The following is a 16,914-nucleotide window of genomic DNA, read 5'->3' on the forward strand; positions in this document are numbered from 1 at the left end:
CTAGAGTGGATGAAAAAGAGAAAATAAGGTAAAGAAAAAGGGTTAATTCTAATGAGGCTGATTCATCGTTTATCATCTCAAATCATTGCATGTAGGTTCAACACAGTATTAGGTGCAAAATCTGTAATCTTTCCACAAGTCAAAGCATTCACACAAAAATGTCAAGAAAAAGAGCTTTTTGATGTTCGCTCTTAGGCTCAAATTCAACTCACAATTCTTTGGGTTTCAATTTTGTGTTTACTAGTTTTCCCCAAACTCAAGTTCAACATCACATGCCTTCAATTCTTAAGTTATCTACCTAAGTAATGATTTTGACATTTCTTCAAAAGTAGGGTCTAAATGCAAACTTTAGCTCATGCTTTTACAGATACAAGGATTGTGTCCTACACCTAAACTAGTTGTCATGCAATATGAGATTCGGTTCTCATCCCTCAAGGACAAATAACGAAGTTTAGATTCGAAGGAGGTTCACGGTTTTAGGTCCTAAACATGCAAAAACATAAATAAAACCCGAAAACGCTAAACTGAACTAGACACGACGCCACAAAAATTTAAAAATTATACAAATTTTTGTAAGTTTGTCTACCCCTCCTCCTCACACTTAAAATATGCAATAAGTTCCAACATTGCATCTAAAACCATCAAGCGCATGTGCAAAAAGTTAGGGTGGAGAAGACAACTTACTAACCAAAGTTAAAAACAGAAATCTATAATTGAATTAAAAAGAAAAACAAACCTAGAAAAAGTTTAATCCAAACTTGGGTTGCCTCCCAAGAAGCGCTACTTTATAGTCGGTTAGCTCGACATGGAGTTCCTTCCTATGTGTAAGCTTCTACTCGCGTTAGGAACTCGAACTCCTTGAGAAATAACCCGTACCTACAAAATGGATTAAGAGCCTCTAATAAGTTTAATGAAAGCAAGAGGTCGAATTTAAACATATTATGAAAAAGTTTGGTTTGCTCCCTTTTGGATTCTCTTGGTAGGTCGAAGAGAATGAAAACTTCTGAGCATGAAGCAAACCTAAACTTTTCTAATTTTTGAGGAAAAGGTAGTTGAGATACACAAGTTTTGATTTGATCTTTTATCTCTATCATATGATTTAGAATTTCAGATTTTGAACCGGGGTTGCTCACCGCTTCCGGTTCCTCACTTACCTCGAGTGATGCATGTGATAGTGGACTTGGTTCTACCTTTTTGTCATTCCTCAAGGAGATGGCTTGAGCTGATTCCCTTTGTGGGATTTTTATGTTTTCCTTTATACCTGGGAGGGCATCTCGGGAGTGCTCTTGCATCTCATGGTTTATTTGAGCCAATTGGTTGCTCAAGTCCTTGCAAACCTCCTCATTGATTGTAAGTCGGGCTGATATTCCTTTCAAAAGGGACATCACCTCATCTCGTGAGCTAGAGGGTTGTGGAGGAACTTGGCTTGCTTGTTCGTAAGGGAACATTCCCAATTCATTTTCCCTGTGCTCATTAACAAACCTATTTGGAGGCCTCAACATGTTAGGGTTCCAGTAGGACAGATTTGAGTGTTGAGGTCTCCTCCAATCACTACCATAAAAGCTGTAAGAATTGGGGTTAGAATTATACCTTTGGTGATTACCCACAAAACTTACACTTCCATTGGTGTTGAGGCTCAGTTTCGCCATCAAGATATCCATTTTCTCATTTAAGTCGGCCATGGAGGGATTGGGAGCCTCATTCTCCAGGGCATGAATGTATTGTCTTGATGGGATAGTAAACTTTTGAGCTTGCCACTTGACTTTTTCTTGCCAATTCATTGATCAGAGAATGCTGAGAAAAAGTGAAGTTCTAGCACAAAAGTTGATAAGTAACAGTATACAGATATGAACAAGTATAGAAAAGTATAAAGAAATCATATATCAACAAGTATAAACGATGTAAACAAAGATATTCACAATGAATGCCTAAACTAACAAATCAACCTTTGGTTCGATATTGCAGAAGAAATAAATCCCCGGCAACGGCGCCAAAAACTTGATGCGTCCTTGGTGAAGACTCACTAAGGGATAAGTGTACCCCGTCGTTATCAAGTAATAAATTTCTGGTTTAAGTCCAGGTTATCGTCCACAGGATTTATTTCTGCAAGTACCGGGCTACTCGATCTCGGATGTTATCTAGGCTTAGGGGGTTTTGAGTTTGTTTGTTTTAATTAATCTACTCCTAGGTTGAATTATGCTAATCCTAGCTAAGTTATCTAATTCTAACTAAGTTATTCTACGCCTAACTAAGTTACTCTACCCCTAATTGATCTTTCATTAATGAAACTATTCGAAGGAACATGGTATGAACGATAATAATAAAGATAGATTATCAAGTCTATTGAATAAAAACCTAATCTGAGTCACTTGTATTCAAGGCGATTAACCCTACTTACCCTCCTGAGGTTCCTAGCGCGTGATTCCCTAAGGCCGAAACTAGGTCTAAGGCTCAGTAAATTGGCGCTTAATCAACTAAGAGGTCGTCAATCTCCTAGGCTCTGACTAGGTCAGATTCAGCTCGCAATATGTGCCTACTAGATTTTGGGGCTTTTGAATGAGTTAAACCAATTGAATAAAGCGTAAGACAGAGATTAGACAAATAATCATAGAACAAAACAAGAGCTAAATTATTATTAAAGGCGAAGATAATTGTCACAAGATACAATAAGTCAAGTTCGGCAACTGTATCAAAGAGTACAAACATGGAAAGATAAAAGGAGATACAAAAATCCCTTTCAGGGAACCTGTTTACTCTGCAGCCGGTGACTTGATCTTAAGGACGGACCTTGATAATTCCTCGAGAAAAAAGCTTGAAGGAGCTTCAATGGAGGTTGAGGAAGATGGAGAAGATGGAGAGGAATTACAAGGGGAAAGCTAAAATAATTTACAAAAACGAAAGTTCTCTAATTTACAATGGAAAAATCCTATTTATAGATGCGTCTCGGGCCTCGTTTTGACCTATTTTCGTGTCCTTATTGGTGTAGGAAGACGTGGGGCCGAACGTGGCTTCGTGGGGGCGGAATTGGTCTCAATTCCCGCAGGGCTGCTCGCCGAGCAGGGAAGGCTGCTCGGCGAGCAGGGCTGCTTGCGCCGAGCAGCCCCCTGCCCGCCGAGCAGGCCTCTAAGGGCCTGCTCGGCGAGCAGAAATGGCCCGTGGGGCCCTGCTCGCCGAGCGTTTTTGCCCGAAGCGTGCTCGATTCATACCGAGTGACTTCTATGCCGTTTTTCGTCCGAACTTGCACCTGCACACGCATAAAAACTCTAGAAAACATTATTCCAAAAGCCAAATTGATCCGTCAATCGCCTGTTTTGAGCAAACGCTTCGTTTGGTGCGACTTTTGACGGACCAATTAGCTTCAAAAGATAACGGAATTCTACTATGCATGCTATTTCGTCCGTATTTGCCTAAATTGATCATAAAACGAGCCTAAACGACGAAAAGTAAATAGAACGTTTCCAATTCCTAACTAACTCACACAAAAGCATTTAAATGCGAGAATTGCTTGCTTATTAACCAAATAACTCTAAAACCTGTCCTAAAACCGTACCCAAAGATAGGGGTTTTTGACCCCTATCAGTTGTTTCAGTTGGTGTTTCTTCTTCTTGAACTTCGTCAAGTTCAATCACGCTTCCCTTTTGTGTTTCTTCGAGAAACTCTTTCTCCAAGAAGGTTGCATGTTTGGATACTATCACTTTCTGATCATCTGGATGATAGAAGTAATATCCCACAGTTTCCTTAGGGTATCCAATGAAGAAACATTTATCAAATTTCGAATCTAGTTTGTCGGACGCAATGTGTTTGACAAATGCTGAACAACCCTATACTCTCATAAATGAGAACACGGGTTTCCTACCAACGAACAATTCATATGGTGTGGAACTAGCGGATTTGGTTGGTACTCGGTTTAGGGTGAAGAGGGCAGTTTCTAAGGCATAGCCCCAGAACGTCTTTGGAAGTAAGGCCATGCTCATCATGGATCGTACCATATCTAGTAGGGTACGGTTTCTCCTCTCGGATACACCATTGTGTTGTGGTGTATAGGGAGGTGTCCATTGTGAGCATATCCCACATTCAGTTAGATAATTCAGAAAATCATCTGAAAGATATTCGCCACCTCGATCAGATCGAAACGTCTTTATTTTCTTTCCTAATTGATTTTCTACTTCATTCTTGAAGCATTTGAATTTCTCAAAAGCTTCTGATTTGTGCTTCATCAAGTAGATGTAACCATATCGGGTATGGTCATCTATGAAGCTTATGAAGAATCTGAATCCTCCTCTTGCTTGGACTGACATGGGACCACATACATCTGAATGAATGAGTCCTAGAGTGTCTGATACACGCTCACCTTTATTGCTAAAGGGTGTCTTTGTCATTTTGCCTTTTAAACATGATTCGCATGTTTCCAATGATTCGGGATCGATTGGATCTATAAGCCCATCTGAATGTAGCTTTAGCGTGCGTCTCTTGTTTATATGGCCTAAACGACAATGACACAAGTAAGTTGAATTATCTAGTATGTCTTTTGGTATCAATTGCAAAAACATGAATTTTGTTATCTAACACATAAATCCTATTTTGTGATATTCCTGAAAAATAAAAGATCGAATCTTTATAAAAATTGCAACTCTTGTCTTTTATTGAAATATGAAAACCGTCGTCAACAAGACGGCTAATAGAAATAATGTTACGAGACATTTGCGGAACGTACAAACAGTTCCTTAATTCTATTACAAGCCTAGAGGGCAAATTCAAAATATAATCTCTAATTGCGAGAGCGGCAACTCTTGCTCCATTTCCTACTCGCAAGTTTATGCTTTCTTTATTTAGTTTCTTAGTCTGTTTTAGCTCCTGCATATTTGTACAAATATGAGATCCACATCCGGTATCAAGTACCCAAGATTCAGACTGTGAAACTGTATTTATTTCAATATAAAACATACCAGATGCTGAAGCACCGTCATTTTCCTTCTTGTGGAAGGTCAAGTACTCCATGCAGTTCCTCTTCCAATGCCCCAAGTCACCACAATAGTAGCACTTTCCTTTGGGCTTCTTTAATTCATTTCCCTTCGTTTCGGTGAGCACAGCCTCCTTGCCTTTATCAAGATGGTTTGGATTGGGAGAGACCCCTTTCCTTTTTCTTGATCCTTCAATAGCAAGGGCCAGTATCTCCTCGTTTTCTTTTATAATGGGCTCGACTGACTCGAGCATATGTGCAAGCTCTACAAGAGAGGTTTGCAAGCCACTCATTTGGTAGTTCATGATGAACTGTGAGTAACTCTCGGGGAGGGACTGAAGAAGTAAGTTTTCACTTAGTTCATGGTCCATCGCATCTCCAATACTAGAAAACTTGGTGATAAGGCTAATCATCTTGGCACAGTGTGCCATTATAGATGTGCCCACCTGCATCTTGCTTTTATATAACTCCTTTGTTATTTCGAAGCGCTCGCACCGAGTTTCATTCACAAATAACTCTTTTAGGTGCTTGACCATGGAATAGGCATCCATATCTGTCAGGGATGTAAGTATGATGTCTCCCGTTTGATCATCATCAGATTTATGCTTTAAGTAAGCATAAAATTCTTGGTAGGGAGCATCATCCGTTGGGTAAGGGGGTATCGGTGTATCAAGTACATACCCTTTCCTCTCGAACTTCAAAACAATTTTGAGGTTGCGATACTAGTCGGTGAAGTTTGAACCATTCAATTTGTTATCGGTAAGAATGTTTTGCAGATTGGTGTTAGTCATGATTTTAAGAGTGTGTTTAATTAAACCTGAGAGTGAGAAAGAGTAAACGTATGTCATTCATTTGCTTAAAGTATATCAATCTAAAATTATAGGCCTTTTAGTTTATTTTAGATTGCTCCCACTATTTTGCCAAATTAATAGCCCTCCATATTAATTCGATGAATTTCACAAATCCTTTAGTGAGCTAGGATCCTAACTCCTGAGATTTCGCCTTGAGTTTGCTCAACAAGCTAGTCTCATTCGTTAAGTAGATTCATGTAATCAATCACATCTTTAATGTGATTCCTAGGTTATTGGGTTACTAACCACATTAGTAACTAATATGCTATTCACATTAATCCCAACCATCTTGCCCATTAGTTTATGACAACATGAGTTTGTTCATCCAATTATCATAATCTAATTTAAGTATTACCCCATATTCATGAAAAGTAATTTTCGATAATTAAGGTGTTACCATAAGACCCCGAGCTTGAGTTTGCTCAACAACCCAAAGGCCCCCAGCACTGGCGGCTGAATTATAATATTACGGAGGGGCAACCGATTTCAATAACTTGTTTATTTACTTAACTTTTTAATGAGGGATTTTATTTTAGGTCTCATAATCTAACTTAGTCTTGATTTGCTTTAGCATACATCAGACACATACATTCACATACATTGGCGTTATGGACATATCATCTAAATTATTCCGTCGAGCCAGAGATGGAATAAAAGGGCAAACCTAAGGAAATACTAACTATTACATATTTCTCTTTAGGTCCTCCGTCTTCTCCATGGCGCCTTGAAATTACATATTAATTTCTATACTACTAAAGAAAACTTCAATTGAATTGAAGGGAATCAGATGAGAGGAGAAATTACAATAGATAGTAGAAAGGCAGGACTCGCAGGCCCTATTTCAAAAATACCAAAAGACTAAAAGAGGATCCAAATATGTCCATAACTCCAAACATGTATAGACTCAATTAAATAAATTTAATTGGTTGATTACATAACTATCTTATGTAATATTTATGTTAATCACATTAACTTATCAAATTAACTTTCATCCAATTTTACTTCTAATAGTTTCGTATCTTTTATATTAATTTTTAGATTAATATAACTATACAAAACTTTTTTTTTTGGTAACAAGGAGGGGTCAGACCCCGAGCAGAAAGAAAACACAACTAAAAAACATTAAACTCTAACACGGCGGACCGTTGCTACACCGTTCATGTCAGCGTCAAGGATATTCTGGAGGCCTGCACGCGGCACAACACACTCGTGGTGACCTAGAGAGAGAGAGTTCCTGCGAAGTTCGCCAACCAATCAGTGGCTTTATTACCTTCCCTGAAGATATGAGCCACTGTAACATCCCAATTCCGCTTTATGAGCGTCCTAGTCGCCTCAACAAGCCAGCTGTATCTGTGATAGCAATTTCCTCTATCATTAACCATCCTCACCATCTTCTTCGAGTCTGATTCAATTATCACTTGTCTGAACCCTGACTTCCAAGCTAAAGATAGCCCGTAGAATATCCCCCAAAGTTCCGCCAAATCTGCTGTGCAAATACCCAGATTTCCCGCGAAACCGCCCTTCCAGTTCCCATTCCTGTCGCGTATAAGCCCTCCTGTACAAGCAAACCCCGGGTTCCCTTTACTCGCTCCGTCTGTGTTCACTTTTATCCAGTCGTTTTCCGGCGGTTTTCAGCATATCGGCACATCGGTGTAAAACCCTTGGTTCATCGCGTTACAGCTCTCGGAAACAGTAGCTATCTCCTTCACCTGTGACAGTATGAATTCCAGCTTATCTCGATAACCAGGTTCCGATAGAAACACCACCTCATTTCTCCACCTCCAGATCCACCAACAAGATACAGCAAACAGGCTCGGCCACTCCAGATCTCTCCACTTCGCTGTTATATTCAAATTCCCATCCATCCAGATTTTCAAGGGTGTTCTAAAAAACTCCGTCCGTCTATTGGCTGGCACAAGGTAATCCCAAACCTTCCTCGCCTCTCTGCAGTCCCGAAGAGCGTGGATAATAGTCTCTGAGTCCGAGCACGATGGGCATCTATCCTCTAAACTCAGGTGCCGTCTTTTTCTGTTATGGTTCGTCATAATCGCCTCATGCCTTATGGTCCATAAGAAGGCTCTCATCCTCTCTGTCACTCTCAAGCTCTATATGTAATCCCAGCCCGTTTCTTGGTTGTTTGTCGATCCGTGCGTTGCTCCTTTGTACAAAGAGTAGGCGGATCGGACAGAGAACATTCCCGATGCTGTCTCCTCCCAGTACCACCCGTCTTCTTCCTGCGAATCCACCATCAGAACCTGTGAGGCAAGTTTGAATAACTCATTTTGAGGTAGATATTGGCTCAGGCAATGCCAATCCCATCCAGGGTCTGCTTCCCAATACTCTGCGACTGTTTTCCTGGTCTCCGCTTCCGGAATAGATGCATAAATTTTGTCGATCAGTCGGCTACCATCCACCCATCGATCCATCCAGAAACTAGTTTGACGGCCCGATTTCACTGCTCGGGTTAGCCCTTTCTCTAGAATTTCAGCTCCCTTCACAACGCACTTCCATATTTGGCTATGCCCCGGTTTCGCCTTGATATTTTCTGCAATTGCATTTCCGCCCATGTATTTTTGGCTCAAAGTTTGAACCCAAAGCGTTTCAGGCTCATTCAAGATTCTCCAACTGAGCTTCGCTACTAGAGCCAAGTTAAAGTCATGTGTTCTTTTAATTCCCAGTCCCCCTTTCCTGCGGCTCTGACATACTGTATCCCATTTAATCAAGCTAATTCATCTTTCTCCCTCCTTTGCACCCCAAAGAAACCTACAGTTCAGGGTGTCTAAATTATTGCATATGCTGATTGGGAGGATAGTAGTCTGCATGGTATACATAAGCAACGCAGAGAGAACTGATTTCACTAGTGTTGTTCTTCCTGCAAAAGATAGACACTTAGCTTTCCACCCAGCTAGCCGAGCTTTCACTCTGTCAACCACGAAGCTGTAGGTGTGCTTATTAACACGATTATGAAGGATCGGCACCCCTAAGTAGCGGCCCAGGTCATTCGTTGCTTCAATTCCCAAATATGAACATATCTCCCATTCATCCCGGTGGTCCATATTACACGAGAAGAAGACTCGAGATTTTGTGAGGCTCACTTTCTGCCCCGAGGAATCGCAGAATTTGTGGAGGATATTCTGTATAAGTCTTGCTTACTGTCTGGATGCCTCAGCTAGTAGCACAATATCATCTGCGAAGAAGATATGGGAAAGCAGCGGCCCTGCTCTTGAGACTCTGATTGGTTTCCACGACTTATTTGCAACTGCATCCAGGATCATATGACTCAGACGTTCAAGGCAGAGCACGAAGAGGTAAGGGGAGAGTGGATCCCCTTACCGTAGGCCTCGGGTTGGATTAAATCCCTGGCTCTTCTCTCCATTCCATAGGATCTGCATGTGAGTTGTAGAAACACAGGTCATGATTATTCTAATTAGGTTTTCTGGGATCCCTACTTTCACAAGGGTTCCGTGCAGAAAGTCCCAACTGACTCGATCATAGGCTTTTTCAAGGTCAAGTTTTATGACCATTCCTTTCTTCTTCTTTTGGCGTTTTCTCAGCGAGGACACCACTTCCTGCAGCAAAATAACATTATCAGTGACCTGTCTTCCTGGGACAAAGCTACTCTGCATCGGCCCAACTAGCTTCCTAAGATACGGTTTCAGTTTCTCTACAATGCATTTTGTGATGATTTTGTACGTTACGTTACACATGCTGATAGGGCGGAAGTGGGCAAAGGAAACCGGGCACTCACATTTCGGGATGAGTGTAATTACTGTGTCATTTACATGCTCCTCCAGTGCTCCTTCATTCAGAGCCCTTAAAGCACTTTCAGAAATGGATCCCCCCACGATATGCCAATACCGTTGGTAGAAAATGGCTTGGAAGCCATCAGGTCCCGGTGCCTTAAGGGGCGACATGGAAAAAACAGCTTTCTTCACATCCTCATTCGTGAAAGGCCTGTGCAACTCAATCAAATCATCATTTGATATTTTCGGGAAAGAGGTCCTCGCATTTAACCTCGGCCTATTCGGATTCTCCTCAGAGAACAGGTCCTGGAAGAAGGTTACCGCCATAGCTTTCAGTGCCTCCACATCCTAGACCCAACAGCCATTTCCGTCTTGCAATCCCTCAATTTTGTTTCTCCGACGACGAATAATTGTAGAGGTGTGGAAGAAGGATGTGTTCCTGTCTCCATACGTAAGCCATTGAACTCTTGATTTCTGGTGCCATAACATTTCTTCCTGTAGCAGTATATCATTTAGTTCACTTAGAAGTTTTTCCTCAAGCTTCAGAAGACCCCTGTTACACTCCCTTGCTAGTCTTAGTTGCACACCCGCGATTCGGGCCTGAATCCGCTTTTTCCGCAAAAATATTCTTCCAAACTCGTTTTTATTCCATTCTGTCAAGACTGCAGTCAGATTCTTCAAATTTCCTCTGAGATCTCCATTCCCAATCCACCCCTTCTCAATCAGATCTTTGAAATCAGGACGTTGCATCCATGCCGCCAGGAAGCGGAACGGGGCCTGAGGGTTAGCCGCTGCACCACCCTTAAGGTCAATCATAATAGGAACATTGGTCTGATTGGTTTCTCGGAAGATGTCGCACCACAGCTTCAGGGAAAGCATGTCTCCAATCTAAATTACAAAGACCCCGATCGAGCCTACACGCCACTATAGTCCGTGGAGAATTTCCCCTGTACCACGTGAAAGCCGGTCCGATATAGCCTAGGTCGACAAGGTTGAGAGTATTTATCCAGTTAGCAAAAGGTGCACAGCGATCAAGGACTCTTGCTGACCCACCCTTTTTTTCGTCAACTCTTTTGATGCAGTTGAAGTCGCCTGCGATCAGCCACGGTCCAGTAACCGACTGGCTTAACATACTCAAGTCTTCAAAAAATAACCTCTTATTACACATTTGTGGTCTGACATACACAGAGGTGAAAAGCCAAGAAGAACCGTGTGAAGGACCCCCTTTCATCGTTATTCTGCTGTGGATGAATTGTTTGTTCCTCCCCAAGATGTCAATTGATACCATCGCAGCATCCCAAAAGAGCCATATACCTCCACTGAAGCCCTCGATCTCAACAATTTCCATATTAGGTAATGAGAGCATTCTCCCAATAGCACTAGCTCTAGAACCCTGGATTCTGGTCTCCAAAAGGACTAAGATTGTAGGTTTATAAGTCTTGACCAAATGACGTAAAGCTCGTTGAAATTTGGCACCACCGGCACCAAAACAATTCCAGGATACAATCTTCATAAAGTGGGATGAAGAAAGTAGTAGGGAACTCTCCAAAAGACACGCAACTTAGCACCGCCCCTCACCTCCAGTATTGCCTGGAGATGGTGGACTCTGAACAAACACATGGCTTCCTGGTGAATATTCTAGGAATGGCTGATTGAGGATCTGTGGTCCTTCACTTGCCCTGCTTCTCTTGCTTCTATTACTGGTATTCCCAACACTGGTGATCATGCTGTTACTATGCCTTCCTGTGTTTGGATGAGTGTTTTCTTCTAGGATATGATCGATGCTCAGGCTAGAAAAGCGGTTCTGGTTTGATATATCCTTCAAGACTTGATTCGGATTACTCACTGACACACGGTTCCCTTTCCCTTTGCGGGATGTGAAGCGGAATTCGCCCCGGTTAGCTTCACTCAGACTAGGGTTGTCCGTTTCCTTCGCATTACTCGTACTGCTCATCGGATCCTTCCCCTTGCTGCTTCCAGTATTGTCTTGTTCTACTGATTTGAAAAGCTTTGGCACAATAGGACCAGCGTCATTCATGTTATTCTTGTTCCGGGGCACATACTTTCTTCTCTGCACCATCATCCAAGGAGCATACACTGCGGCCTCCTGCTTGTCCTCATTTGGAGCTCTGTTCTCCTTATTCTCCTCGTTACTGATCACCTGATTTGCATTTGGAGCAGCCTCCATAACTACATCACTCTGTTTTTCCTTTTGCAGAATACTCGGGTTATTGCACGCTTCTCTTGAGTGACCATACAGCGCACAGTTGGTGCATGCAATGTGCAAGCCTTCGTACTCTATTTTATAGAGTTCATCATCAAGCCACACCTGAGCTATTAAGGGGGTGTAAAGGTCGATTTCTACACAAACGTGCGCATATCGACCTCTAGTGCATTCAGCAGTGTTCCTATCAACTTTGACAGCTTTTCCACACATATTGCCAATTGCTAACAACAGGTTTTCTTCAAAAAATTGCATAGGCAGGTCAGGGATTCTAATCCATACCATTGTGGAGTTGACATGAGCTTTTGCGGGTCTAAACTTAGGTGTCCAGGTCCTAACGGTGAGGTAGTGTCCTTGCACAGTCCACGGCCCCTCATTCATCACTTTTTCCCTGTCAATTGCGTTCTTGAAGCTCACCATGTGGAATCCATATCCCAAATCCATAATATCGACACATCCAACCGGTTTCCAAAGTTCTAGTGCACGGTTCCGTAGAGCCATATAACCAATATTCCGACCAAGCAGCTTCACGATGAGTGTATCTTTCCAGGGGCTGGCTAGCTTCTCCTTGAATTCACGGGAGAGCACAATTCTAGGTTCTAGTCGATTGTTGTTTACATGTTCTATATTGATCAGTCCCTCTGCTGCTAAATCAATTACTGGTTTAGGGTTAGGGCGATTCTGATTTCCCGAGACTGTTTCCGAGAAGGATTTATCAAGCGAGCGAGACTGGGAGGCATCGAGAGTTTTCTGCGTTTGGTCCGGAGGGCGGCCGGACGGGAGCGTTTCGCTGGGTATCGGGGAGGTCGCGTTGAACAGTTGGTCGGCGGTCATAGCTTTTGTTGATAGTTTTTTGAAAACATAGTTATCGGTTAAACATTAAGGTGGCATCTTGCGTATGCACGTCCCAATTATTTTGATTTTAATTCATTTAACATTTTAATTTACAAATTGGTAAAACAAACTTTTAAACAAATTTTCATTCGATAATCAAAACAGAAAACTATCAATTTCTGAAACATATATATTTAAATATAAAAAACCGATTTTAAATAATTTAAAATTCAAGTGGGTCTCGGGCCGGGCCCGAGAGTGGGCTGCTGCCAATTGGCAGCAGCCCTAGGGCGGCTGAACCGCCGCTGCCTTGCGTATTTTTTTTTATAATAACAATTTTAAATATATATATATATCAGTTCTAAAACGATTTTCAGAAAATAGGAAAATCTACTATAGATTTCCGTTTTATCTTTAGAATTAATAAAACTGATTTTATCAATCTAACTATAAAACTAATAGATTTTTGTTATAATGATTATCAACCAAAATAATTAGGAACATACGCATAATCTATTTTAATTAACAATTAATTAAAACTTATTTATTTTTAGAATCAATTAATCAAAACAATTTGTTAATTAATCCTAACTATAAATATTTATTCAATCCTATTGAAAAACTTCTAAATTTTCATATATGAAATAACGGATTTAACGATGGCTCTGATACCACTGTTGGAAATTAGGCTAAGGTATAGCAGCGAAAATATAAATTTTTTAACCTATTTCCATTAACCCTAGGATTCGTTAATCGTTATTTCATATAAAGATGGATAAGAAGAATTACCTTTTGATGATCAATCTACCGTTGTTAATGAAGTGCCCACAACTCTTCTCCGAGTTCCCAAACACGAAATAAAACACGGGAAGATTAATTTAGAATCAACCGTTGAATAGCAACCAAAGTAGATTTCCTCTAACTAATCAACACAAGATCAAGGATAAAAGAAATAGATGAAATCAATTGATCGGAAGGAAGCCGTAGAAAATCTCATCCTCGAACTGGGGGTGTCGAAATTTTCTCTCCCGGTAGCACTGAGTATTTCGAAAATCATAGTAGGGATTATGCTCTTGGATTTCGAAAATCCCATAGGGTGGGGTATTTATAATCTCTTGTATCTAATCCCTAGTTAGATAGAATTAGGTTACTGAATAGGAATTCAATTCGGAATAGAATTCCTAATTATTATCTCATTATATATCTAATATATTAAGGATAATAATAATAATAACCTTATTGGATAATAATAGGAGTATTATCATCTAATTAAAACTCCTAACTTATTTATCTCTTAATTAATTTAATTCATAATCCTAATCTAATTAGAATTAATAAAATCAAATTAATTATTCATGTATTTTATCTACATGAATTTTGACCCCCTATGATCCATGGGCCTTATTGGCCTCAATTGGGCTTCCATCAATTAATTAACATCTATCTCTTTTTTAGGTTCCAAGTCTTATGTGTGACCCATTAGGTTCTTACTGCTTCTAGCCGTATGCAACGTTATTAAATAATTTTCAAAGAATTACATTTAATCTTTGCATAACGGAATGATGTACAGAGTATGTGATTAGCAAGTCCGTAATCATTCCCCCAGAGCCATAAGAAGACAGGTTGATTCTGTCGTTAACCTTTCCGTATTAGTTACAGTATAATTCGATCATTTATCAACTACATCCTTGAACTGAATCTTATGACTATGGATGATGTCAAGTCACATATAGCGAGACGTTCATTTTACTTGTACAGGCCGAGTCAACTCAAATAGATAGGTTAAGTGAAATCTGTATTTCAAGTCTTAAGCTATCACCTTGCAAGGATTTAGAGTCTAGTCTTCCACAAGCGATCCTTGGATGTATCTCCCATTTATCGGGAGTGATAAATGCTCAATCCAATATATAACGATCCCGCAATCACTTCCTGTGATACCCAACGTCTACTGTTCACACCCCAGAGTCATCTCTGTTAAGGATCGTGTTACACCAGAGTCAAAGCGTCACATTCCGTAATCCAGAATACCAATTAATATTCCTTTGAGTCTGAGGATTAGTCATACCTATTAATACCAATGAGATGAACAGGTGACAAGGATGAATCTACCCATCCTGTTATCTCAAATCGGATCCCCGATCCTAATGAAATCCCTTTCATTGGATCCACGTAACTGTCCAGATATCTATATATATGAAGCTTGTGAGATCAGCTTTCTGTCGGACAGAAGACATTGTTACATGCAAGTCTCAACAGTGATATGTCAATCCTGGGCATATCACTTGACTTGGGGTGGTTTTAAGTTTATTAGTTTATCATAAAGTTTAGTCTCACTTCATGCTTGTATGAACACTTTATGATCACTTTAAACAAACTTACGGATTTCCTTTTATTAGACTTTATTTAGTGCTTAAAAGGGATTGCCTTTATATAGTTATAAAACATATATCTCATTAAAACAAATGATATAAAGAACAATTCATTTATATTAAGTTTGTACCCTAGAACAATTGTCTATAGGACACTAAACCCCAACACGAAGGTGAGTTTAAAGACAAACATTTCATTGCTAATTTGATTAAAGAGCAAATTAGGGCAGTAGGTGAATCAAATGTTGTTCAAGTTCTTTGATTGCACCATTTCTCTAAATCCTTCAATGTTCCCAAACTACACAACTTTGCAATTTCTTTGATTGCACCATTTCTCTCTTCCTCTTCAGAAAATGGGTACCCAATAAACTCGGCTATTCTCTTCAAACAAGGAACAATGTCTTCCTTCATGTCTTCATACTTAATAAACAATACCTTATCGGGCCTTTCCAAACTTGCCTTCCAATACCCTAACACATGATCCCAATAAGGTCCGAACGGACTTATTCCTTTAAAGAACAACTCGAAAAACTCCTCCATACTCAATTGAGCATCTTGTTTATGTGTAAATGCATTGCTGAAATGGCAAAGGGAGACCACAGTGTCAAAAGGGTTTCGACAAACGTAAATAATTCGACAGTTAGAGTCTTTAACAGAGTCCGGTAATGCTGAATAAGGGGTGTGCATAGCGAAAAGCCTGGGAGATGGAATGCCAGAAAGATCAGGAAGCTGGTTTTGAGTAAAGAGATGGAAGTCGAGAAAGGGAACAAGATCATGAGGGTTTGAAGTAAGCAAAGGGGTGTTAGAAGGGGTATAACGGGTTCGGTTGACAATGGAAAAGCTCAAAGCTTTAAGCCAAGTTGTGCCGGTCTTAGGATTGGAGGCAACAAGAATATCAGTGTCTTGAGCTTGGAAGCACTTTTGGAAGGAAATAACACCGCGGATGGGAGACATTCCGGTTGGGCACCAAAAGCCCTGATATAAAGACAACTCAAAGGTAGTCCCCTCAAGTATTTTGGGAAGGGTAGGATAAATCTCGTTAATTTGTTGGTTCAAATCTTCAGCCATTGAAGAAGTGGTAAGTGAGGATGAAGAGGAGAGGTTTATGAAAAATTAATTAGTAGGATATAAGATGGATGATATACAAAGTATTGTTTGGGTGTCTCTATATATACAAACTTTATGTACTTAAATACAAAAAGGAATATCAAACAGTCAAATTGGACAGCACAAAGTGTCATTATTGGCTGCTGATGTACGGTATAAACTAATTCAATTTAATAAGGCCTAATACACAAATAACCCCCTGAACTTGTCCAAATGTTGCAACTGCCCCCCTCAACTTTCAATTGTAACAACTTACCCCTTAAACTTGTCCAATTGTAAAACATAACCCCAAATTGAGAATTTTTTTACCCCGTATTTGAAGCAACCGTAAAAAAAATTCTCGTATTCGTATCAAGCCAAAGATCTAATTATCATACTCCACGAGCGTTGCAGATTTTGTATTTCACGTGTTTCTTCAATTGCAGTCCATGTCAGCAATTTGGGGTTGTGTTTTACAATTGGACAAGTTTAAGGGGTAAGTTTTTACAATTGAACAAGTTTGAGGGGTAAGTTGTTACAATTGAAAGTTGGAGGGGGCAGTTGCAACATTTGGACAAGTTCAGGGGGTTATTTGTGTATTAGGCCATTTAATAAACCAAATGGATGAAGTATGCAGATGTTAGTACTTTTCTAACTATTTTGAAATAAGTATTGACTTGAATTGACTTTTCCTAAATCCATTTGCTAATAAGTTTTTAGCTGCTTTGTCCAATACACACTACAAGAAAATTGATAGTTAATGACTAAAATTAAAGTCATTATGTTACCAACCAACATTAGTTGGTAATGCAATTATAAGTAGCAAAAATTGGGCGGCAATTTTCCC

General features: G+C 40.1%; 1 protein-coding gene across 1 annotated transcript; it reads right to left on the reverse strand.

Moving 5' to 3' along the window:
- Positions 1 to 15,230: 15,230 nt before the first annotated feature.
- On the reverse strand, positions 15,231 to 16,078 carry LOC136222791 (cytosolic sulfotransferase 15-like). Its single transcript, XM_066010512.1, has one exon. It carries the CDS (start codon positions 16,047 to 16,049, stop codon positions 15,231 to 15,233), a length of 819 nt encoding a protein of 272 aa, XP_065866584.1. The 5' UTR covers positions 16,050 to 16,078.
- Positions 16,079 to 16,914: the final 836 nt, after the last annotated feature.

The sequence above is a fragment of the Euphorbia lathyris genome, chromosome 3 (genome assembly GCF_963576675.1).
Source record: "Euphorbia lathyris chromosome 3, ddEupLath1.1, whole genome shotgun sequence".
Classification (NCBI taxonomy): domain Eukaryota; kingdom Viridiplantae; phylum Streptophyta; class Magnoliopsida; order Malpighiales; family Euphorbiaceae; genus Euphorbia; species Euphorbia lathyris.

Coding starts and splice junctions, on each gene's coding strand:
- LOC136222791 (XM_066010512.1), bottom strand. CDS start 16,049: ATGGCTGAAGATTTGAACCAACAAATTAACGAGATTTATCCTACCCTT.